The sequence below is a fragment of the Lepisma saccharinum genome, chromosome 21, assembly GCF_977018435.1.
Source record: "Lepisma saccharinum chromosome 21, izLepSacc3.1, whole genome shotgun sequence".
Classification (NCBI taxonomy): Eukaryota; Metazoa; Arthropoda; class Insecta; order Zygentoma; family Lepismatidae; genus Lepisma; species Lepisma saccharinum.
The window spans coordinates 13,145,863-13,170,365 of NC_139249.1; the positions used below are offsets into that span (position 1 = coordinate 13,145,863).

Genomic DNA, 24,503 nt, shown 5'->3' on the forward strand with positions numbered 1-24,503 from the left:
ATCACGAGTTGACATAACGTTCACGCCATATATCGAATGAGTTTTGTATGAGCACCAAAGTAATATGTAATGTCAAAACGGGTGGTATTTTTTCCTTTGGAATAACTAGCATTTAATGAAAGAGTAGGGTAAAAAAGGCAATCATAGATTTGTTTCGACCTGTTTTAATGTATTGTATATTTACGTCATTGGCAGTTACTGGTTTTGTCCCCGGTTATATTTTTTTGTTGTGTCACCAGTAACGAAGAATGGTTAGTAACTTTTAGACAGTTATTGTTACGAAAGGAACGAAATAATTGTTGTGAATAGTATATGTATATGTTATGTTTGGGAAACGCCTGCCATTCTGCGTTGCGAGGTAGTGCGTAATAAATCTTGAGTTGACTCAACAACTTAAATTAAGTGTAAATAATTATCCCTTACTCTGTAAAAATTAGAATCTGTTGCATTAGAGCATTTTGACTAAAACGTGATCGGAAGAGCATGCTTGGATGAACAGGCGATTTACCTTCATTGATTGAGAAAGCGATTTAATTTGACTACGATATTTTTCAAGTTTGGTTATTGACAAATAGTTTTTTTTTTTTTTCTTTTTTTCTTTTTTTTTTTTGTGTGTCAAGTTGGTTCTCTGTGGAGACTGAGGCGACGGTCCAAAATACTGTCATTAGCCTCAACAAGCCTTCCTGACTATTGTAAGTGATAGTTTTCTCTTTACTTCTATTATCGTGCGAGTGATTGAATTTTTCCACGGACCTCTGCACCTTCCTTTCAAAAATCTTGACCTTATTGTCACGCACGGGACTATCACGTTACAACTTTCACAAAAATACAACAGCGAGACAATTCTGAAATGATCGAGCTAGAATTTTCAAACATTTTGAATTCTTCAATTTGAGCGGAACGGGTTTAATTATCAGAATCGCAGCCCACCCGCGACCCCTTCATTTTCACTTCTGTTGTCCTCTTTCCAGTGCTGTTCCTATATCAGACTGAAAGTTCCCTTGTGATTGTCCCAAAATTCCCGTTCCAACTTTTAAATTCCCTGTTCGATAAGGGTTTAAAAACCCCTTTATAAGAGTTCAAACCTAGGATATCCATCTTCGTAGCGAATTATATTCACTACTCTTCACCCAGCGGTCGATATAGTACATACATTTAACATATATGCGGTCCTATAAAGGACATACTTGTATAGTGTGTAGTGGTTGTATATAATGTTGTTTGGTAAATATAGGAGCAATATGAGCGTCGGAAAGTGGGATCGAACTGGTCCATAGAACCCCCTCGCCCCGAATTGACATCGTTTATTGCAAGTTACAAAATAGCAGAACGTTTGTTAGTTTTATTGTTAATAACGAAAATAATGTCCAGTTAGTATTCGAACAGAATAACCAAAGAAAAATGACGTTAGATCGAAAAATTGAGGTTACAATACAGGCACCATGTTACGTTTTACCATTTAATCCAAAGAATAACTGGTTCCACAGTTTTCAAAAATACAAAAATTAAGTTTTATGTGAATGGTCAAACAACATAAACTTTATGACTAAAATTTCTCTTACTTCTAAAGCTTTTTCTTGAGGTACCTAAAACTTAATAACAAAATATAATAACTGTGCATCTCAGTACACACTGCATGAAACGTAAAAATAATAATAAAAACATTTGTGCTGCATATTCACACTTCTGATGGATAGAGTAGAAAAGTCTCCTCAAGGATATAAGGACAGTAATAATAATAATAATAATAATAATACGTTTGTATCAATTAGTTATTTATAATGAAATTTTAATTATTATTAATTAATAATTATTATTGTTATTATTTCTATTATTCAAATTTCTTGCGATGTGCAAGGGAACAATTATGAGTGAACCCCCCCGAAATCTTTTCCTGCCTACGGCCATGGCCAAGGGCACTTGCAAGGCGCACTGAGGGGCAATTCCTGCCCTCGATTTCAAATTTTATACAAACAAAAATACATTTCGTAAAATTTTCTTGTTCGCTTCGCTCGCAATATCTGCTATTGTTATAGTTTAAGTTCAGAGTCATAGCTATGGGGTGGCGGGAGTCGGTCCTGGGAGTCAAACGATCTATATGAAAGAAAATGTTAAAGAGAATCCAATGGCACCCCGTAAAATAATTTGCGCTCTATTAAAATAATTTATTTCTATGAAACTTAATATGAAATATTAATGATGACACTGTAATCCAAGAAGTCATTGATCAATCAAGGGATTCCTATTTGTTTGTCAGGTGTCGAAACATGTATTTCAACTATAATACAGGGTGTATAAAAAAGAATCATCCGATTTCGAAAGGCTATATTTAGGAAACCAATGAACATAGAATCTCGCAGCAAGTTGTACAATACATGTTGTAACATCAAGTTTTACTTACACTAGGTTTTGATTTGTTGCAGGTAAGTGCTTTACTGGTACAGCTCAATCTTTAGTCCGCATCAATAAGGCAACCCAGCAACAGGAAGCATTCTGCGTTCTCCACTTCAACAATTGTGAGTCCGTTACAGCTGTGCAGCGTGAGATTCGTCGTCACCACCTACTTGCTCACAGTATTCGACATTGCACAGTTGTAACGAACTCACATTTCTTGAAGCAGAGCATGCAGAATGCTTCCTGTTGCTGGGTTGCCTTCTTGTTGCGGACTAAAGATTGAGCTGTACCAGTAAAGCACTTACCTGCAACAAATCAAAACCTAGTGTAAGTAAAACTTGATGTTACAACATGTATTGTACAACTTGCTGCGAGATTCTATGTTCATTGGTTTCCTAAATATAGCCTTTCGAAATCGGATGATTCTTTTTGATACACCCTGTATAATAACATTCACACAATACTTTGCAAAATGGTTAACGTAACCAGTAGGAAAATCTTCTGTAGTGATGCAAGAGTCTCCCCTTTGAAGGAAATAGAGTCCGTGGTGGACTAAGGGACCCATGTTTTAATGTTTTAGCAAGTACAAAAAAAATGTATTACAAATTTTTACACAATTGAAGACTAAAATTAGTAAACGATGTAAGTGCCACAATAATTCAAACACCGTTTTCCACGTTAAACTGTGAAATGTGCCATGCTTTATAATGTGATAAACGTGAAATGTGGCTGTTAGCTCTCTAAGTAGTTCAAAGGGCGTGTACAGAGGTCACTAGTGTGAACGTTCTTTCGGGCTGATGTGCTGAACGATGCCATTTCCCAACACTTTCGCTTTTGGCACTTACAACGTCTTTAAAACCACTTTTAGTCCTCAATTCATCAAGGTGTAGATAATATGTAACCATTATTATTTAATTAATTCGATTTTTTTTTGCATGGCACAACACAATGGTGTTGTTGGATTCTCATTAGATTCCTTTGTAAGTAAAAATCTTGCATACTGGAAACTAGAGGGAATCGTTATGAAGCATGATTTATAAAGGGCTCCCTTAATCAGTTCTGCAGAGAGGCTCAAAGCTGTTGATACATATTAATCGTCTATTAACATTATCGACCTGTAAATATCAAGTAGATACAGTCCCTTACTCTATTTATGTTTAACTTTATATTCTTTGGCAATATAGAAGGGTCATTATCGAAATATTGATATTTGATGTTGCTCGAAGTTTTTTTTTGTTCGTTGCAGTTTCAAGATGATATCCCTTTTCCGTTACGTATCTCTTTTGGGGGAGGGGGAAAGTGCCTCTGTGTATCCTGCTATATCTGCCAATGCGACACAATATATTTAAAATTTGCCCCCTCTAGGATTGACTTCGCCGCCCCTACAAAGAATTCCTGGCTACGGGCCTGTATCCAGACAATTTTCATATCAAGCATAACTGCAAGATGAGACGGTAGATTTCAAGTAGTTCCTAAAAATCGTTCGAGATGGTGCTAGTGCACTAGTGACCAGCGATAGACAGAGTCATCTACGGGAAAATTACGAACCTCTTTGTGTTGTGTGTTCTCTCTCCTCGAGTGGCGGCGATTACGGGGGCGAGCGGTTGCCCCCACTTTTTGCAACTTTTGCCCTTGCAATATGCTAAACCTTATGTATAAAGGGAAAGTAAACTGACCTTGCCCTCCCAGATTTGGAACCCAATCGCTGGTAGAAATATGAACAAGAAAACTACCATCACCTACTATTATGCTATTATTATGATTATTATACATAATATTATACATATGAAACATAACCTAGTCCAATTCATTTATTTCGATCTATGTTTTACGGTTATTCTGTTTGAATGAAAGCAATTGATCCGGGTGGGTCTAGTGAGTCGGTAGGGCAGGGCGTCTGATTGCCACGCGGGAGACCCGGGTTCGATTCCCAGGGTGGGGTGATCCCTGGACCAAAGGAGGTTAAAGAGCCCTACCAACCCTCCCCCTTGGACACAGTGAGAATGGATTAAATAATTAAATGCAGCTCATTTGTGGGGGGATCCCGAAAACTTGTTACCATGATCGGGAAAGAAATTTGTCACTATCCCGATCTCGAGATAAGATTTTCTCGATTTCTCTGATGAAAGTGAGTGTGCAACTCATGGAAGTAGAAGTGAAAATTCAATTACGATGTATAAATTATATGATACTGTGCTAGTACATGAATTCCTTTTGTCAAGTTTACTCGAAACTCTCATATTTAACTGATACTACTACGTTAGATAGAACATTAAACTTCAAAGTGAAAACTAACTTTTTATTTTGTAGTTTCTACCATTTTTGTGCAGAAATAGCAAAGGAAATGGAAACCTTAATATGTTTTCATTTAGGGTTTTTTGATATCATCGCCTGCTTACACTGGTGTTGAGGCCCGTTACAGGGAGTGCGTGGTGTAAAATTTTTCGCGTTAATTTTTCCTTTTTACGGTTTATAAGCGTTCAAATACCGAATATGTCAAAAAGAAGAATTGAAGTTGTGGATCCATATATAAAAAAGAAAAGGTATGTTTGACTTTAACAGTATATTGTGTGCAGAATTCCGAAATTTTAATTAAATTGTCACTTCAATGGAGTTCCTGCTTGTGCCAATGGCCGAACGAAACGTGCACTTTTTGTGATATTTTAGTAATTTGTTTTCGCAGATAATGATTCTTGAATTAAGTGGCTGTAGTTGATCACAAATACGGACGAAGAGTCTGTCTTACTTATTGATATGAAGGGAAGGCTTATAATACAGTATTACTGAAGTCTATTTCGACTTCTGGAAGTATTCACAAATGTTGAAAGTTTGATTTTAAATTGTTTTTGCTCCTTCTATCTAGTACTTTCTCACATAAACAAGACTCATTTCACATTAAGGGACCTTGTCACATTTCTAATAGAAACTTGTTACTACCTTGACCAAATCAGAAAGCATGCTTATGAAATTTTGAAACATCACACCATGAGCACCCTGTGTTTCAAAGTAGGTTACAATGAGACAGGATCCTATATACATAGCGAAGTGAATATGAACATGAAAAATAATTACAATTACGAATACTGCTACCGTATGGAATGTGAAGAAAGGTTAAAACGGCAGGATCATGGGCTTGTGTACCCCCTTGAAAATTACATGGCCTCCCTGATGGCGTGGTAGTAACGTCGTCGCCTCGTAGGGTCCCGGGTTCGGCACCCGGTGGAGGCACATAGGGATTCGTATCCCACTTTAAACTCTAGGTCCAGTTAGAACAAAATTCAATAAATCTAGAATTCATAGAATTTAAAAAAAAAAAAATTACTTTGTGTGACATAAAATTTGTTTCACAATATAGAAACCACAAATAACAGATTCGACTCCAAAGTATGGTCCCACCCATTGAATAAAAACATGTGCCAAACTACTTCCATAGGTTTTCTTGATTCATAAAAAATTGTTGAATGCACACTCAAGTGAAAAAAACACTTGCAAATATGAATGTCACCAAACATAAAATATGTCAAGTGGCACATTCATATATCACAGAGCACTTTTTTTTCACAAAATGTTGTATGTTCCTGCAGAAAATAAAATATGTGAAAATTCGGTGGTACTAGTTTACTATCCTTCGGACAGATTTCTTCATTTCTACAGAAGAAACTACTTACCGTAATAAGTTCCTGTAGTATTGTCTAACATCTGGAAGGTGTTTTGTGTGATGTGGGAATGTTTCATAGCGGAAATTCAACCATTGACGCATAGCCCCACGAACCATTTCCGGTAAGGTTAGGTTAGGTAGGGTCACAATAGGTTACAATAGTTAAAAATTGGTTTCGAAAAAAATATGAGTAGCCCCACACACCATTCTCGCATAGCCCCACGAACCATTGACACATAGCCCCACAAACCATTTGCGGAAACGTACGTTCTTCAGTTACAAAAACACTTTTTTTTTTTAAAAAAAATTGATCAAAAAAACTTGAATACACATTAAAAAATTATCTGCGAAGCAGATAGGTAAGTACAAATGTCAATAATTGACGAAACTCAGAAGTTATAGGTGTTCGAAGGATAGTAAACATTTACCATCTCGTAAAAAAAAGGCACGTTTGTAAATACTGGTGAGACCGTGTGACTTTCGACGCTCGTGTCATCTGCAGGTACATAATGGAAACAACAGCATAATGTCACTTTACAGAAAATGGAAGTTCCTCACATAAAAAATGGTGAAGTTTTCAGTTTCCGTGAAAGAAAATACCTCGAAGAACTTCGACAATGCTACAGAAACTGATTTCAGTAAGTAGTTTCTCCTGAAATCCGTTCGGGCGATATCGCATATTTACCGAAAATTCTAGCAACATGAAACCTATCACCCCTAACAACAAAACCGAAACTTACCGACAGCACTGAAATTGCCCTCATATATGAAATTCACCCACATGAATGATAACAGGAGCACCCACCCAGCAGAATTCATGCCACAGCAAGGTTACTGGTGTCAAGGAAGTAAGTACAACATAACCATATGCAATCTATTTTCCAATACATTTTGTATTCTTCCGTAAGCCATGATGCACAAAGCCATTAACATTTTGGAGCGAATTAAGAATACAGAGAATGTCTCCAATTTCGTTAATTTTCGGTATAGTAACTAAGTTTGGCCTTCTAATCACGAATCTGTTGTTACAATGTAGGTGTCACGTCTGGAAATAGGGGAAAAAGCCGATATGAGTTCAGATTTTTTTTTTAAAGCTGTATCGCATTGTTTTACGAACAAAATTTTAACTAAGCTTGCCTAACCTTACCGGAAATGGTTCGTGGGGCTATCCGTGAAAGGTTTGTGGGGCTTCCCGTGCATGGTTCATGGCAACATATACCGGGTGAATCACTTAAAACTTGCACCCGAAATATTTCGTAAGTAACAATAAATATTGAAAAACTGCTTTCGCAGATATATAGGTATGAGAGGGGCTCATGAAGTAAGTTGACACAATATGCTCAACTACGTAAGTACGATTTTCAACGCAAACTTAGTTTTTTTAAAAAATTGAAAACCCATTTTATTTTCAGCTCATTTGAAAGTACGGAAAAAATCATTAAGAATGGTGTTTTGTTACATTGAAATACGTCAAGTAGTTCTCATGTAATTGTAACCTGAAGTTGACGCTTGAAACAAACATTCTCACAAGTTGATTCGTGTGTCGTAACATACATATCCCCCTTTAGACACCATTTGTGTATCGTACCACTCACCTTACTCTTCTGCGTACTATGTGTTGTGCTTAGGAAAGTTCTAACAACTGTGGGTTACAATAAAATATGTAATTTGTACATAAATAAGCTTTGACAAATATATCTAAAAGGTTCTGATACATCTTTCTGAGTTAACAAATAATTGTTAATTAAAAAGTATAAATTTTAAACATTCTGCTATCAGTAACATACATAAATGTTAGTACATACACCTTTCTAATTTTAAATTGGCGTTCATTTATTTATGTCATAATTTTTAGTACATTGGAACAATCAACTCTTCTCGTTTAGTCATGACAAATCTTTAAGTTTTCAACTTTTAAACTTTGCAGCTTATACATTTTTCCTTCAAATTGATTTATCAAATAAAGCAAGGGTGTAACAAAGTGCACTAATTAACAACACGTTTGTGATAGTGTAAGTACTTCAGAACTGTTGCTGAAAACAAAATAGGGTAAATTTCTCGTATCGGACAAACGGCTGAAATTTGCTAGTTCATTTAATTTGAATATTCGTACTTACGTTTTCTACATTGAGAACATTGCTGAAGGTGGCATTTAGCTTATTTCACGAAAATAAGCTCTATTTGCGACATATCGAGTAAGTTTTCTTCGTTTCTTTTTGCCTTCGGTAACACTCAAAATGGTGGTCACAGTTTCACTACCGTACTCGGCATGCAGTGTTTCCACCCCACTGCACCAAAAAAATACCTACGTAGCCCCACAAACCATTCATACATAGCCCCACGAACCATCTCCGGTAAGGTTAGGTTAGGTAGGGTCACGTATAGGTTACAATAGTTAAAAATTGGTTTAGAAAAAATATGCCTAGCCCCACACACCATTCTCGCATAGCCCCACGAGCCATTGAGGCAAAGCCCCACGAACCATTGACGCATAGCCCCACGAACCATTGACGCATAGCCCCACGAACCATTGACGCATAGCCCCACAAACAATTTGCATACATGTACCTTCTTCAGTTACAAAAACACGAGTTTGGAAACATTGACCGGGATTGACTGGGATTACGTCATCACACACAGGCTACATCCACCTGGAAGTAAATGGATGCAAGAGCTTTTGTGCATCGGTTACACATTTATATTGAAAAATAGATGATTTACCGGCAAAATTCAATGAACGATGTGAGAAAGCACTTCCCCGAACTTCCACAAGTCTAAAGAAACTGCAAATCGGTAAATAATTTCTCCTGTAAATTTGAAGATATCCGGTTGTCCGATACGAGAAATTTACCCAAAATAGTATTTTCAGACACTGAAAACTCCATTCTTAATGATTTTTTCCGTACTTTCAAATGAGCTGAAAATGAAATGGGGTTTCCATTAAAAAAAACAACTAAGTTTAGTGTTGAAAATTGTACTTTCTTACGTAGTTGAACGTATTGTGTCCACTAATTTCATGAGCCCCTCTCATACATATATATCTGCTAAAACAGTATTTCAATATTAAATGTTGTTCACGAATTATTTCTGGTGCAAGTTTTAGGTGATTCACCTGCTATATACATAAGTGTACAATTTTTTCACGTCACCCCCGCATTTTAACAACCAATTCGTGATTAGAAGGCCAAATTTAGTTAGTATACCAAAAATTAACGAAATTGGAGACATTCTCTGTATTCTTAATTCTTACCAAAATTTTTATAGCAACACTCAAAATAACAATTCATAATATATAATTTCCCGTATAAAGCTCATAGCGTTTGCAATGACATAATAAATACTACCACATAAAATTGCTCATTTTCACTACAACTCATGTGGTGAAGCTTGAGAAAGTTATTAGCACAGCTGAAAGCATATTTAAGTATTGTAACTCTGTAAATACATAATTGTAATGCTAAGTGTTCCAACCAGACTTGAGCTACTTAACCATCTCATGTAAGCATATATGAGCAGGATGAGAAAAATCGTTCTGCACAATAAACGCGGAAAGTAATTGGAAAAATTATATGCTATTAGATATGCTTAGAATTTGATTCATGTAGAAACTGTGTGTCGTGATGCTATTGGAATTTGCGTTGTGTTGATTGTAATGCTAAGAGGGTAAATTTGATCCACCTAACCTACTTTCATACAACTATAGAAGCAAGAATATGATCACAGTGAACATACACAGTTAAGGGTAACTTACATCCATAGTAATATACAGGGTGGTTAGAAGTAAGTAGGCATTAGTAATATACAGGGTGGTGAGAAGTAAGTATGCATTGAAAATTTGTTGTAGTTTTTGTAATATTTAACCAAATCTCAATGAAACTTTCTGAACATACACATTATGGAATAGTATTACTTATATGTGCATGCGAATATTAGTAACAACCATTCTCAAAATTAACAAATAAAAGCATTAATACTTAATCTAACAATGTTATGACATTTTTAATAGTATCTGACAATGTTGCAAGAGGTATGTTTGGCCCATCATATCTCACTGGGGAAACATTGATGAGTTTGTTTTCATGCAAGACGGTGCGCCGCCACACTTTGCACTTACCGTATGGGCCTGGTTGGACCACAATTTTCCGTGACATTGACTGGAATGACGAGGACCTCATGAATGGCCTGGCAGACCTTATGCCCTGTGACTTTCACCTATGGGGCTGGGCAAAGGAGGAAGAGTACAAGACAAAACTCTACACCGTGGAAAAATTAGAGGTACGGATTCGGGATTCACAAACATCCCAAAGGAATTCCTACAGAGACAGTGGATTCGATCCCTATTCGTTGGAGGAATCTGGTGGATGCCGCCGGTGCTTACATTGAATTCTGAGCTGGCACATATGTAATACTATTCCATAATTTATATGTACAGAAAAAAATAATTGAGATTGCTTAAATATTACAAAAACTACAGCAGATTTTCAATGTCTAGTTACATATCACCGACCTGTAGAAGCAGTATTACATATCTGTTGTGAAGGAAAATGCCTAATAGAGGGCAGCAACAGTCTCGTGGTCAAGATGACTGTAAATGAATGAATGCTTGATGGAAAACACATATATGGGAAAGCAAATAATTCTTCACAAATGAGCATTACTTCAGCGTATGCTTACAGACAATAAATGGAAATTTGATTGAAAGTGTGCAATGACCAGTCACTACTAGATCATGGGTTTTTAAGTCTATTTTAGTTCCCATTGCTAGCCAAAGTAAGAACAAATGCAAAAATTATTTGCTGCAACACAGCTTTTGCTCAAATATAATTTTTGTTTGTTCGTTATTTCTTTTATTATTTTCACTCTTTTTGCAGTCGAGATAATGACAAAAATTATGACAGAGATCGAGAGAGGTAAGAGCCTGTTTTTGAGGTGTTCGTTAGTATGCTTGATAGTTTTGTTTGGTAATTAAGATTTCCATCTTCACCCTCATGCCAAAGTTCCTTTGAGTATAGTTTTCCATGTGTAGCTGCATGCAGGGCTTCACATATAGGCTAGAAGTTTTATCTTATGCAGTTCCTGCCACTAAGTGCTCTGTTGTCTGCAGGCTGTTGTTGCCGAAGGAACAGTATTTGAAACCCTGGCACGGAAGTGGGTACCCTTGACCCTCTGTAACCCCTAGAGAAAGTGAAATATTTTGCATGGTATATGAATATATTTTGTTGTTATGAACGTTTTCAGTTGATTTTAGCTCTCAGAAATGTGTTATTGTGAAATAAAGTACGTCTGCTACCTTAGCATGTTACTTTACCGTGAAGAACAACAGCCTGAAGGGTTCGCACAAGTGAATGTAGCATCCAAAACGACTGTTAGGTTTGGTATAGTGAAACCACGAGCAAAACAACCTGCGCAGACCCGCGAGTCCTGTGCACAGTACCCCCGCGAGTAGGGAAAGGGGAGAGTTGACCATGCTTCCTTATGGCCCAAGGTGGAGGGAAGAAGAGAGAGCTTCTCGTCCCAAGGTTTTTTCCCTTGTGGTCGATCTATACCAATAGGTACTATCGACGTGTTCTTTCGCTATTTGAGTGTGCCTACAAAAAGGTTTTAATAATAAAAAGCGGCGAAAGCAATTCGAAATAGCAGGTTTTTGCTTATGCTGGTCATACTTTGTGATCGAATTTTCTCCTTTGTGTTTTCCGCACGCTGGAACTAATTTATATTATGCAAGACATCAAATTCTGCCGATTAATATAAATCTCAATGTAATTCTCGAGGGGGTACAGTGGGTGAACAGCCCCCGGAAGGGTTGCTAGTTAATGTCACAGGGAGGCCTTTAGTTTGCATATTTTCCGATATTTCAGAAAGTCTTTGTGTTAGTATACATTTTGTGTGAACATTGTGACTCATCGTCCTGTTGCACAAGTCCTTCAAAAGGTCAAGCACATAATATCAATGGGTAAGGACCATTAGCGAAGCATAATATTTTTATGGAGTCTTCTGAAGATTTGCCAAATGTCAAGGTCGATCTTTCAACTGGGAGGGGGGGGGGGGGTTATAGGATATTTTTGTGCATTGCCTATTCAATGGAAAACTTCACTGCAGGACCATAGACTTTATGACTACAAAATACAAATTTTGCTATCCCATATGATGAGAATAATTAATGAAATCTGATTAATTTGTATTCTTCCTGTAATTAAATATAACAAATTGACATGTACGAATTACAAAGTAAACATAAAGGCTGCAGTACAACATGTTATTGTATTTTCTTTTCTTGTTGATATTGCTTTTGTAATTGGCAGTTCATGTAGAGTTAAGAACTTTGATACTGCTAACACTAAATGTTATAAACGTTGAAGAAAATACTTTGGAGACCACACTACTTAAATTGAGCAATATGGAAAAGCAACAATTCATTTTTTATTTCTTCTCAGTGTTTGAAACCGAAATGCAAACACCTCCTCAATTGCCGTGTTTAAAGGTAAGCGCCAACTGTTGCGAGAAAGAGAAAAAAGAACATTGGAGATTTTTGCACGGGGCTTTCTCTATACTTCAAAAATCGAAATCTCAGCTCATGTTAAGGCAAGCTTCTACATTGGTTTTTGATATCACTCAATACGTATTTTTCCTCTTCACAATGCTGGAAAATTCGGAAGAAGTTTAATTTTGATGTGTCAGAGAAACCCTAGCACCACCTAGTGGCGTGAACCGTAGCATGATAACCTTTCTGGTTTATAGTGCACGTGTATGTTAGGCAGTGATGCATGGAGATGGTATCCATTTGACAAATTATTTACTTGGCGCAAGATCCTTTGTACTGCTTTGAATATTGTAATTTTAATTTTCTCTGTTCACATTTGAAGCTAGCCTTCGTGTAGTCTCTCTTTGCGTAATTCACCATGAAGCATTGGCAGTTCCGATTGCTCTATTTTGACAGTCACTATACACACACACAATTTTTACATAAATTATATATGATACCATGTACTAGAAACGTATTGATTACTTACTGTATATTTTGCTTATGGATTTTTCTTTGGTATGCTTAACATGTTTCTCAGCAAAATAAGTTCCCCTCTTTTCATTATTTAAAATGAGCTTTATTTTCCATATTTTCCATTTATCAAGGAAAGAAAATAAAAGAAAGCTGCATGAAAAATAAAACAGAATTCTCTCAGTCTGTTTGCTTGGTTAGTGTCCGTTGCAGAACAATCTATCTGGCATACGAAACATTATTGCAAGATAACATATCTTGAAGTTGATTAGGCAAATTTGAAATTCTTATAAAATTAACAATTTGTCATAGATTACTAGATCCTTTAACATTTGTGACGAGTTTGTAGATATAAACTCTGCACCTTCAATTAAATATACATACCGTTCAATTGAATTGAATTAGAATCTTTTGAATACATTGGATTCGCACAGACCCTTTATATTGTTAATATATTTGTGTGTCCCCGGGGGGTGGGGGGGGGGGGTGAGAGGCGGTAATGCGTAAGGTTGAAATAGAGAAAACATGTGCTTCTACCCTTAAATTTTTGGAAAGTTAGTCTTGAAAACCGGGAATTGTACTTGAATTTTATCATGCACCTAGACTGGCCACCCTGAGTATGCAATTTCGTCAACGCCTTCTCATATGATCACTATTCCATCATCCTTTTGATCCATAATCCGTTATCATTTTTACCTCCTTGTTTCGTGTCCTTCCCGGTGCATGTTCATATTGAATTTAATTAAATATCTTACAATTTGTTCATGTATGTTTTCATGCAGAATTTATATTTTCACTCACTTAATTTCTCAGTCAATATAAATTTTTACTAGGAAATTTTATGTTTTTGAAACTGATGTGTTCATGGTTGGCCCTCTATACAATATACACTCCTCACAAAAAGTTGGGGGTTGGAATATTGTTACGTTAGACAATAGGTGATTGTCATTTCACCGACATAGGCCACTGTGCCCATCACATATTGCCAAATATAATAATATTCCAAACGTTTTTGTGTGGAGTGTATATCATATGAGTAAATACACTCCTGGACATGAGAGTGAATTTGAAAGGGAACCATACTTTTGAATCTGAGTATGTTACGCAGGTTAGGGTTTGGTGCTCTGACTACCATGCGAGCGACCCGGGTTCAATTTCCAGCAGGGGAGAACTGTGATTTTTTTCCACCTGTTCAAGCGGCTCTGGTGCCCACCCAGCATCCTGTAAAGTGGGTACCTGGAGGAAACTGGGGGATAAAGGTGGCCTGGGGCATGATGCTGATCACATCACCCCCACTTTCGGCCGGGATCAAGAAAGTGTGTGGCTCTAACTCCACACTCCCTATATACCTTCATAGCATGCTTCAAAGCACAGTGGAGCACTTTTTTTTATTCTCTATATGTTTATGGTGGTAATATTTATATATTTTGAGTAGGCTAGGGTTAATATATATATATATATATATATAATATGTAGGTCCACATACAATGTGCAAATTAGTTTCTCCAAACATGCCTTGTTGGCATTCCCAGTATTCGCAATATCTGAAAATCATGTACAATCAGGTGTGTGACCTTAAATCTTCCTAAATAATAGTGTGGTCAAATGTAGATGAGATTCTTTGTAACATTTCATGCATTATTAGAAATGATCATTGTGTTGTAATGCATCAATTACTTTTAACTACCACTGCTATAGGGACTTCTCATTATTTCAAAGCAGAGACTACATCTTTTTCTTTCCAATATTGTGTAATTCTTTGGAATTTCAGTGGGAAAATATTAATCTTCCTTTTTAATTTCAGAGAGAGAGACGACAAGAAAAGTGCAGGTGGGAACATGGCACCAACAGCACCGAAGACAAATCTGCAGTTGAACCCTTTCACAAGCCTCCCTTATACACCTCGGTAAGATAAGATACAGGTTATACTTAGTATAATTATTTCATTAGATAATACTATTTTCGGTAAGAATTTACTATACTGGAAGTATCTCCAATTGCTTTCAAATTCAGCATACTCACTAATTTTGGCCTCGTAATCACGAATCTGCAGTTAAAATTTGGCGGTCAAGTCTAGAAATTGCAAAATAACCTTGTCAATTACCACTATGATTCTCCATACACTAACATGGAAAACATGTTTTCTGATATGAAGACGTCTTCCTTTCCGCACAACGGTCTTAACACAACATTGCTCAAGTGTTGTGCAATAAGTGAGACCCGTTGCATGGAGCGTTGAAAACATGTTTGCCCCACGAACCATTCACGGTAAGGTTAGGTTAGGCAAGCATAGTTAAATAGTTGAATAGTTAAAATTAAGGGTCATCGTAAACATAATTTTGAAATGCTAATCATTAAAAAAAATAGTTGTTTTCTTCATAAATCAAGGGTGTTTACTCCGTTCATGGACCCACTTTTTTCGACTTATTTTGCAATTTCTAGACATGACCGCCAAATTTTAACGGCAGATTCGTCATTACGAGGCCAAAATTAGTGAGTATGCCGAATTTGAAAGCAATTGAAGATACTTTCGGTATTGTAAATTTGCTCCCTATTTTTTATGTCCAGTATGTATGTGTGTTTCAGAAATAATTGAGGGGTTACAAACATTTATTGCAAATAAAATATTGAACTTACGTTAATGAGACCAGTTCAGAATGAACGAGGAATGCAAACAGTTTTTTTTGACACCTACAAATGTGTGCACCACGGGTGACATGGCACACATCGACACAATAGTCTAGTTCTTGGCACACTTGCATCAATATGGGCCTGTCGATAGTGTCTTATAATGTTATGATAAGCTTTCTTAGGACTGTGTCATGAGTGGAACAAATACCGTGTCTATGATGAAAAGTCACATGGTGTAAGGTCAGGTGATCTTGGGGGCCACAGCAGCTGAACAAAACTCTGTGAGTGATTTGAGTGTAGCCTAGCGGCAGGAATGTGAACTCTCAGCTTAACAAAACATACAAACTGTTTACATTCCTCGTTCATTCTGTATTGGTTTCATTAATGTAAGTTCAATAGTTTACTTGCAATAAATGTTTGTAACACCTCAATTATTTCTATAACGCCTGGTATAATTTACTGCTTTGATTTCATTGGTGAAGAGTAAGTATAGAAATCTTGAGTATTGGTGAAAGCTGAACCAACATCATGATGAAATGGCATATTGGATAAGCACAGTTATAGAATTTGTTAACATTTTTTTTTTGCTTTTTTAGTAGGACAAATCAATACAGATGGTATCAGTATGTGAAAGTGTAAGTTGGAATTGACCAGTGCCGGCTAATACTTGTCTGGCATTCTGGCTCCTGGTGAGCTGCAGAAATATAGGTGTGTGTGCTGGATGGTTGTAGAAGGGGAGAAAATGTAGCATTATGCTTATGGGAGTATTATCAAACTTTCCAATGGCGTAGAAAAACATGTGAATGGAAAGAGGACATGTTGAAGATTTTATTTGTCACATCGGAAAAGTCTAAAACTCCATTTTGATTAGCCATAACTTCCAAGTTTTTGTTTTCTCGATAAGGAATGCATTGGATTTTGAAAATACTTATAACACCATTAAGCCTTATTTCCATGATATGAAAAACTCAATATGTTGACCAAGGCAGAAATTTATTTTATTATAAAACATAAACTAAACGTAACGTTTCAACCTTCTAGCAAGGTCTTCTTCAGCTCTGTACGAAGTACAAATGTAACAAGGTACACAACAGGAGGATATATATACACAAAAATACTCCCCTCCAGACTATTAGAAAGTAGTTCTGGAACAATCTAGCAGGTGGCTTTCCTTTGTCAACAGTACTTTCACCTAAGAGGCTAAACATATTTTCTTCCATCTAGAATGTAGTTGGACTCTGTATCTCACGCTCTTTTTCCTTCATTCTTCATCCTTCTTCTATCCTCTTTCTCTCTTGTCCTTTCCACTCTTTCTAACACCTTCTTCCATTCTTTGTTTAACTTCAGTCCCCCATTCCAGTTCATTGTGTCACTTTACTACACATCAGGACATGACATAGAGTGGGATGAGGCTAAGCAGATAGGAAGGGAGAAGAGAATACTAGTGAGAAAATGGAAGGAGGCCAAGGAAATATAGAAGAAAGGTGAAGAAGACACAATGAACTGGAAAGGGGGACTGAAGATAAACAAAGAATGGAAGAAGGTGTTAGAAAGAGTGGAAAGGACAAGAGAGAAAGAGGAGAGAAGAAGGAAGAAGAATGAAGGAAATAGAGCGTGAGATAAAGAGTCCAACCACATTCTCTTTCATGTGAAAGTACAGTTGACAAGGGAAAGTCATCTGCTAGATTGTTCCAGAACAACTTTCTAATAATCTGGAGTCTGAAGAAGACCTTGCTAGAAGGTTGAAACGTTACATTTAGTTTGTTTTATAATAAAATAAATTTCTGCCTTGGTCAGCATATTGAGTTTCTGAGCTATTTCATCATATTTTTCACCCAACATGTGTAGCTTAATAATCAACTTAAGAAACCGCTTCTACTTACAACATGGGGATAAATTCATACTCTCTTGTATAGTGGGGGTTAATTTTAGTAGCATTGCCCATTCCAACGATATTGAAATAAACGCGTATCTGGTCCGAAACTGTCACTCTTTGCCATAAGCGACATCAATTAAATATTGCAATGTATTTCTTTAACTATTTTAAAGCTGAGCGTAGTAATACTAATCAATATTTTGAACAACTTTTAATTTTTAAGGTATTGGTGGAAATTTGGAAGGGTATTGGTTCAAAGTGGTATTGTCACATCTCTAGTTTTTACCCTTCCTCCAAATAAAACTGTATTCAGCTTGCCATGGCAAAGTAGTTATCTTTTTTCCTTTTGTAGTCTCTTGTTATTACAAGCATAAGAACACAGCTTTTCGTTGTGACGTTTCAGGAGAACACACACATCCTTCATCCGAAATTTATTTTTAGTTTGATTAAAGATACAGTTATAACAATGGTTGTTTTTTAACAAAAATGAATCTGTTATATAATGGATGTACTAAAAATAATTGTCTAATAAGGGAGCGTGTGTTTTGAAACGTCACAACAATATGCTTGTAATAACCGTAGACTACAAGCGAAATAATTCTACAATGCAATGCGTACATACAAGAAAAAGAATGTAGTTCTGTTCTTACAATTTTTTGTTACCTTTGAAGCTTATGCATTTCAACACCTTCAACCAAAATTTTGGCAAATATTAAGTGCATGTGTTGCAGTGTATTTCAAGCATGTTTCACCTTTACATATATATAATTGATAGAAATTGAAAACTAAGGAATATGAACAGTATGACATCCTTTGTAGAGGTAAGAACTGTCTTTTTAATTCCATTTGTGGACTTGTTCATTCATTATTGATTTTTTTCTTTCAGGTATTATGAATTTTTCCGTAAGAGGATCACACTGCCTGTGTGGGAATACAGAGAAAAGTTCATGTCTCTGCTGGATACTAATCAATGCATTGTACTTGTTGGCGAGACAGGGTCTGGAAAGACAACACAGATACCACAGTGGTAAGTTCTTTCATGTCTCAAATTGTTCTCATTGATCTTTATTGCAGATGTCTTAACAAGTGGTAGAACATATCATTGTGTGACAACCTGACGGATGTAACTCCATGTTATCAAGTTTACAGGAAATGGGAAGTAATGTGTTGTTAGAGATATGATGACTTTAGAAAGTCCGTAAATTGGATATACGTGACTCCACTTTGCAGTTAAGGATTAGAGGTGGAAATACGTGGATCTGACTTCAGAGGAGATAAACAAAACTGAAAATAGCATTTTTGGAGTTCTGGTTCTCTCACGAAGATGTATAATAATAATAACCCATGTCGTAACAGCCTGGAGGGCCAGGGTCTACCTTCTGCCCACCAGCCTCACTCCAACATACCTCAGCAAAGGTCATATCATCCAACCAGTTACGGGGTGATGTGTGGTCAGCAAGACAAACCCCCCCAGTCACCGTAGGTTTCCATGGCTGGGTTATGCTAGTCACTCGTAGCTCCCCAATTTCCTTACGATGGTGTGTGGTCACCGGCTGCATACACAGTCTGAAATATCGGAGAAAAGTTGTTATACTTCCCACAAGAGAGACTAACCTGCGTGCATCCTGTAGTCAGGGTCAGAAGCTTACGTCTTAGACCGCACAGCCATGGTGCAGAACGTATCAGCCAGCTATGCTGAATAAAAAGTGTAATTGAAGCATGTGTTTCTGGCGTAGGGTGTAACACAGAGCCCACTTCATTTTTTTTATTGTGGTTCAACAGAAAATATTGTTCAGTTCAAGAATTCCATTTCAGTTACTGGATAAAAAATAGCTTTTTCTTAGCATTTTATTTGTACTTTTTTTTATTGCTTGTGGTTATTCCTACTCCCCCTCCCCCTATACGCCTTCATGGCGTTGTGCTATGTACAGGGGAGCACTTTACTTTTTTTTTTTACCTATCCCTAATACGTAAATGTGTTACAAAATATGGTTATGTCATTTGCTCTTATGTAGGAACATGCTCTTGTATGTATGTTTGTATTGCTTGAAGTGTAATATTTCTAACACCATTAAACCTTGTTTCCATGATAACCAAAAACTCAATATGCTGACCCCCTCATTCTTTCTTCATTCCTCTTCCTTCTTCTCTCCTCCTTCGCTCTTGTCCTTTCCACTCTTTCTAACACCTTCTTCCATTCTTTGTTTATCTTCAGTCCCCCATTCCAGTTCATTGTCTCTTCTTCCCCTTTCTTCTCTATTTCCTTGGACTCCTTCCATTTTCTCACTAGTATTCTATGCTCCCTTCCTATCTGCTTAGCGTCATCCCACTGTGTCATGTCCTGTTTCTCTTTTGTGCTTAAATATCACATTTCTCTCTCAAGTCGTATATCATCCCTATGTTCTTGCAACCTGTCTTTCAGCCTCTTTATCGTTTCTCCTATGTACACACTCTGACATTCTTTACATTTCACTTCGTAGATAATCCCTTCCTCTTCTATGTTTTCCTTTTTCTTGTTTGCATTCTTTGCTATTCTTAAGATGCTTCTCCCTCCCTTCCTGTAAGTTTTAATGTCCGCTTTCCTAAGCACTTTGCATATCTTTCCTGTGCTTTTCCCCATACTCCTTATGCCAAACCACCTCTTTTTTTCTTTCTCTTCCTCTACTCCCCTGCCACTTTTCTTCCTTCTGTTTATGTCCAGTCTATACTCCTTGTAGCCATTCTTTTCGAGCTGTTTCCATAGGCTATTTATTTCGCCTTCTTTTTCACATTCTTTCGTGCATATTTTCTTGATTCTGTCCTCCATATTCTGTGTAAAATTTATTTTTGTCACCTCGCATCACTTTTGTAACAGAATACCCCTGCTGCACACTTCTTCTGATGCCAAGTGGTTTCAATTTCTTGTCCTCTTCCTTTTCATCAATATATCTAGGCAGCTTATCTTGTCTTATTCTATTTCGAGTTCCAGCAATATCCCTCTTTCTTTATCTTGTATTTCTTTGGCAAATATGTTCAGCTGCCTGCCTCTTTCTTCCCTTCCATATGCCAAAACAATCATCCGCATATCTGCAAAACAGAATCATTTTGTCACCTCCTTTTTCGACCACTTTCTTTTCCCATTCATTCATAACCAATTCAGCCAATGCTGGGCTTAGGCTAGAGCCTATATTCAGTCCTTCAGTCATTAACATTATGTTATCCCCCATTTTACTGTAACCGTTGTTCCAAATGGTTTCCAGCTCACTAACCCATTCTCCTATAATTTCTTGTCCCATTGTCTTGCTTACAATGTCCAAAACGTGTCCCCCTCTTGATGCTTGGGAACATACTTTTCACGTCTAAGCTAAACATTGTCGTCTTCTTCCCATTCAACTTAAGTCCTTTTATGAGGTCCACCACTTATTCACTGTTCCTCACTGCTCTGCTTTCTTGCTGTCTTACTAACACTTCAATAATTTTCTTTAATTTATTTTCCAAGGATTCCAAAATATTGTTTCTGCAGTCCATTACTGGTCTCAACTTTATCTCCTCTTTGTGTATCTTTGGAAAGGTCTTTCAAACTGGGTAGTCTTCCTGTCTCCTTTATGCACTTCTTGAATCCTCTCCTCCTGCAGTCTTGTATGACCATTTCTCTTATAGTTTGTTCTTCTGTTCCAAAAATCTCATATCCGTTTCCTTTTAGGTCTTCATACTTCCTCTTGTACCATTCTCTTTTCATTACCACAATGGCTCCTCCCCTATCTGACCATATTTTCCTCACAACCTTGACAAGGTTTGAAGAACTATGTGGCCACCACATGCTCATTCTATATTGCCAATTCTTGCAAGGACACCCACATGAATTTGATCAGGTTTTTTTCTCCTTTCCCCCCAGTAAAATCAGTAATTTTGGACACACCTGCTAGTTTCAACCCCTGCAGAATAGAAGTAACAAAACTTCTGCATTTTACATCATTTTCAGTACATTTACAGATCCACCATCATATTTAAAACCCTGGTGTGGGAGCAGTGGCACTATTGTTGCCAGTTTAGGTCACGGGGAAACTTGTAGTTCCCGAGTTTTCAGAAGTCATTGTGATCATATAGACTTCACGTGAGAGCTTACAAGACACACACAGACTACAAAAATAAATTTATTGATCAGTATTGATGATGTGGATTGGTTAGCTAAATGATTAATTTTCTGTTGTTTCATTTCGAAAAAAAAGTTGTTTTTTTTTTTTCATTTTTTTTTCATGGTTTACATTCTTCATGTTTTGTTGTGGTTGCAGGTGCGTCGAATACTCTCGAGCAAGAGGAAAGCGAGGAGTAGCGTGCACACAGCCAAGAAGGGTGGCAGCTATGTCCGTGGCCCAGAGAGTGTCCGAAGAGATGGATGTGTGTTTAGGTCAAGAAGTTGGTTACAGTATTCGATTCGAAGATTGTTCATCAGCGAAAACCATTTTGAAGTAAGTCAACCATATTTGCTGTATCCATTGCGTGCGTTTTCTTCTGTAATGTATGGGATAATTGTTTGATTTCATAAGATTGGGTTTAAAACTTTCAGATTCAGTTTTGGCAATATCATTTGTGTTTTGAATATGTAACCTACTTGTGTTGATTTTGGAGTAAGTTCTGGGTTATTTTACTTGAAGTATGAAGTGAAATGAAGCATTTAACTATTATTAATGCATCAGGTGTAGAAAAGTAGGTCTCACCTAATTTGCAGAAGAAATTGTAGGACAAACATATTTTGTTCAACAAATGGTGTTAGAATCTACTTATTTATGTGAAAACTAATTCCATGTTTTTTGCATATAGATTTAATGTATCATGGATGTTGAGAAATGTATATACAGTGTTATTCAAAATGTACTCCCTGCCTTCGTGATTTTATTGCAGGGAATTTATGGAACATATCGTCATTATGTGGGTGTATATCTGTGCCTGGTGTCACAAGTTTTTATTTGAATGGTTGCACACACCATTGGTTCCAAACTACGCTGTTAGAAGTGTGCAATGTAACATGGCTGCATTTGGAGGGAAGTAGCCATTCTGTGTCCTGCAATTCCACAAAACAAAAACTGTTACGGCCATACAACAAAAGTGGAGGACGAATTTCAGAAAGAGCCAGTGGAGAAAAGCATTCATAAATGGTACAAACAATTCATGGCTACTGGTTGTCTCTGCCAAGGGAAATCTAGTGGCAGGCCGTTAGCATTGAATGAGACTGGAGACCTGGTCTTTGAAGCTTTCCAACAAATCGGGCAAGTCGAGACCTTCAGCTCTCACATCAGCTGTGTAGAGAATTATCTAAAATGTCGACGAATGAAGCCATACCAATTTAAATTTCTTCATGGAATTGTAGGACACAGAATGCCTTCTTCTCCAAATGCCAACATGGTGCATTTCACATGTAGCGACGAAGTGTGGAACCAGCTGTGTGCGGGACTATTCAAATAAAAGCGTGGACCTCAGGCACAGATGTGCACCCTTATAATAACAATAGGTTTCATAATTCCGTGCAATACTATCACGAAATCAGGGAGTTCTTTTTTAATAACCCTGCATCTGTATATTTAACTTCTCATATGTTTCTTGATGATTTTATCTACTCATTGCTTATATTTCCATCATTTTTATTCACCTTTTTTTTATTCGAATACCCATCTGTAGCCACTTTTTCATCTTTTTGCTGCCATTTATATGTTTTCCCATCTTCGTTGGAGGGTTCTTTCTGTTCCGCATTCATAGAAGTGGAAATATAAAGCAAGTACTGCCAGGCAGTTGCAGTGTCTAGCATTAGAGTTGCAGGCTTATTAATAGTCTTCCTATTCCAGATACATGACTGATGGTATGTTGCTGAGAGAAGCCATGTCCGATCCCATGCTTGAGAACTACGAGGTGATCTTGCTAGATGAAGCTCACGAGAGAACGTTGGCTACAGATATCCTCATGGGCGTTCTGAAGGAGGTCATAAAACAGAGGGATGATCTTAAATTAGTTATTATGTCAGCTACGCTGGATGCTGGAAAGTTTCAGGTAATCAAGAGTTTTTAAAAATTTTCAATTTAGCGCCAAACATAACACAGATTAGGCATTTGTAAAAAATGCAAGGGGGATCTTTCCCACGCTTTCCAGTAGCAGCATGCAAACCAGGTAAATTAAAACTAAAACTCCAAATGAGAAGTTTCTGAACCATTACTTATAATAAAATAGTCAGTGTTTGTTTATTATACTGAATGCAAATCCAACTTGCGGCTGGGAAACAGCGAATCAGCAATCAGTTGAATTTTCTTCGGCTGAGATCGGCCAGTTTTGAGTCTCAAGGTACCGAACGTTGTTCGTGGGATACAACAAATGAGCGTTGGGTCCACCACATGTTGCCAAGCTTACCGTAGAGTGAGAAAGAGTCTTCTCGGGCGACAATATTGTCAGCACCAGAAATCAGCGGGGGTTAATGGTACAACTGAACACTCAGTCCTGAACGATGGAAATTTCCGAAAGGACACCCACAGGTCGGAATGCAGGCGGACACACAGCCATAGTGGCAAAAACAGAAGTACGCTTGGCAACGTTGCTTCGGGAGAGCGATGTGATTCCTTCAGCTTTTACTTCGCAGCTGATTTAGTTGACACCAGACAGGACGTGCCAGAAATAGCCATCAAGGTCAACCCCCACTTACAATTGCGTATAATATGTAGGGAAAATTAATGCATACTCTGTCCCAGGAATCTGTGGAGCATTGCGGCACATGAAGATAGAGTAGGGGAGAAAGCAAGTGGACGGATTGAAGCAGTACATGCTGCTGCAAAGGCTGGTAAGTGCAGTCGCTCTTCTCCCTGCATGCAATCCCATTCCTTTGCACACGTTCATCAGTAGAGTCCTCTGGAGTCGACTACTACATGCAGAGACTTGCTTTCGTTCCCTCACTCCTGAAATTCCTGGAACACAGCATATGTTTATCGGGA

At 37.3% G+C, this 24,503-nt stretch overlaps 1 protein-coding gene across 1 annotated transcript in view; it reads left to right on the top strand.

The window, feature by feature from the left end:
- The first annotated feature begins 4,805 nt into the window (after positions 1-4,805).
- Positions 4,806-24,503, top strand: part of Dhx15 (DEAH-box helicase 15) — a 38,867-nt gene continuing 19,169 nt past the window's right edge. Inside the window, exons 1-5 of the mRNA XM_083143074.1 lie at positions 4,806-4,937; positions 14,851-14,952; positions 18,440-18,580; positions 21,825-22,001; positions 23,373-23,574. Of these exons, the coding sequence (XP_082999200.1) occupies positions 4,888-4,937; positions 14,851-14,952; positions 18,440-18,580; positions 21,825-22,001; positions 23,373-23,574 (672 nt within the window). The 5' untranslated portion in view covers positions 4,806-4,887. The remainder of the gene's footprint in view (positions 4,938-14,850; positions 14,953-18,439; positions 18,581-21,824; positions 22,002-23,372; positions 23,575-24,503) is intronic.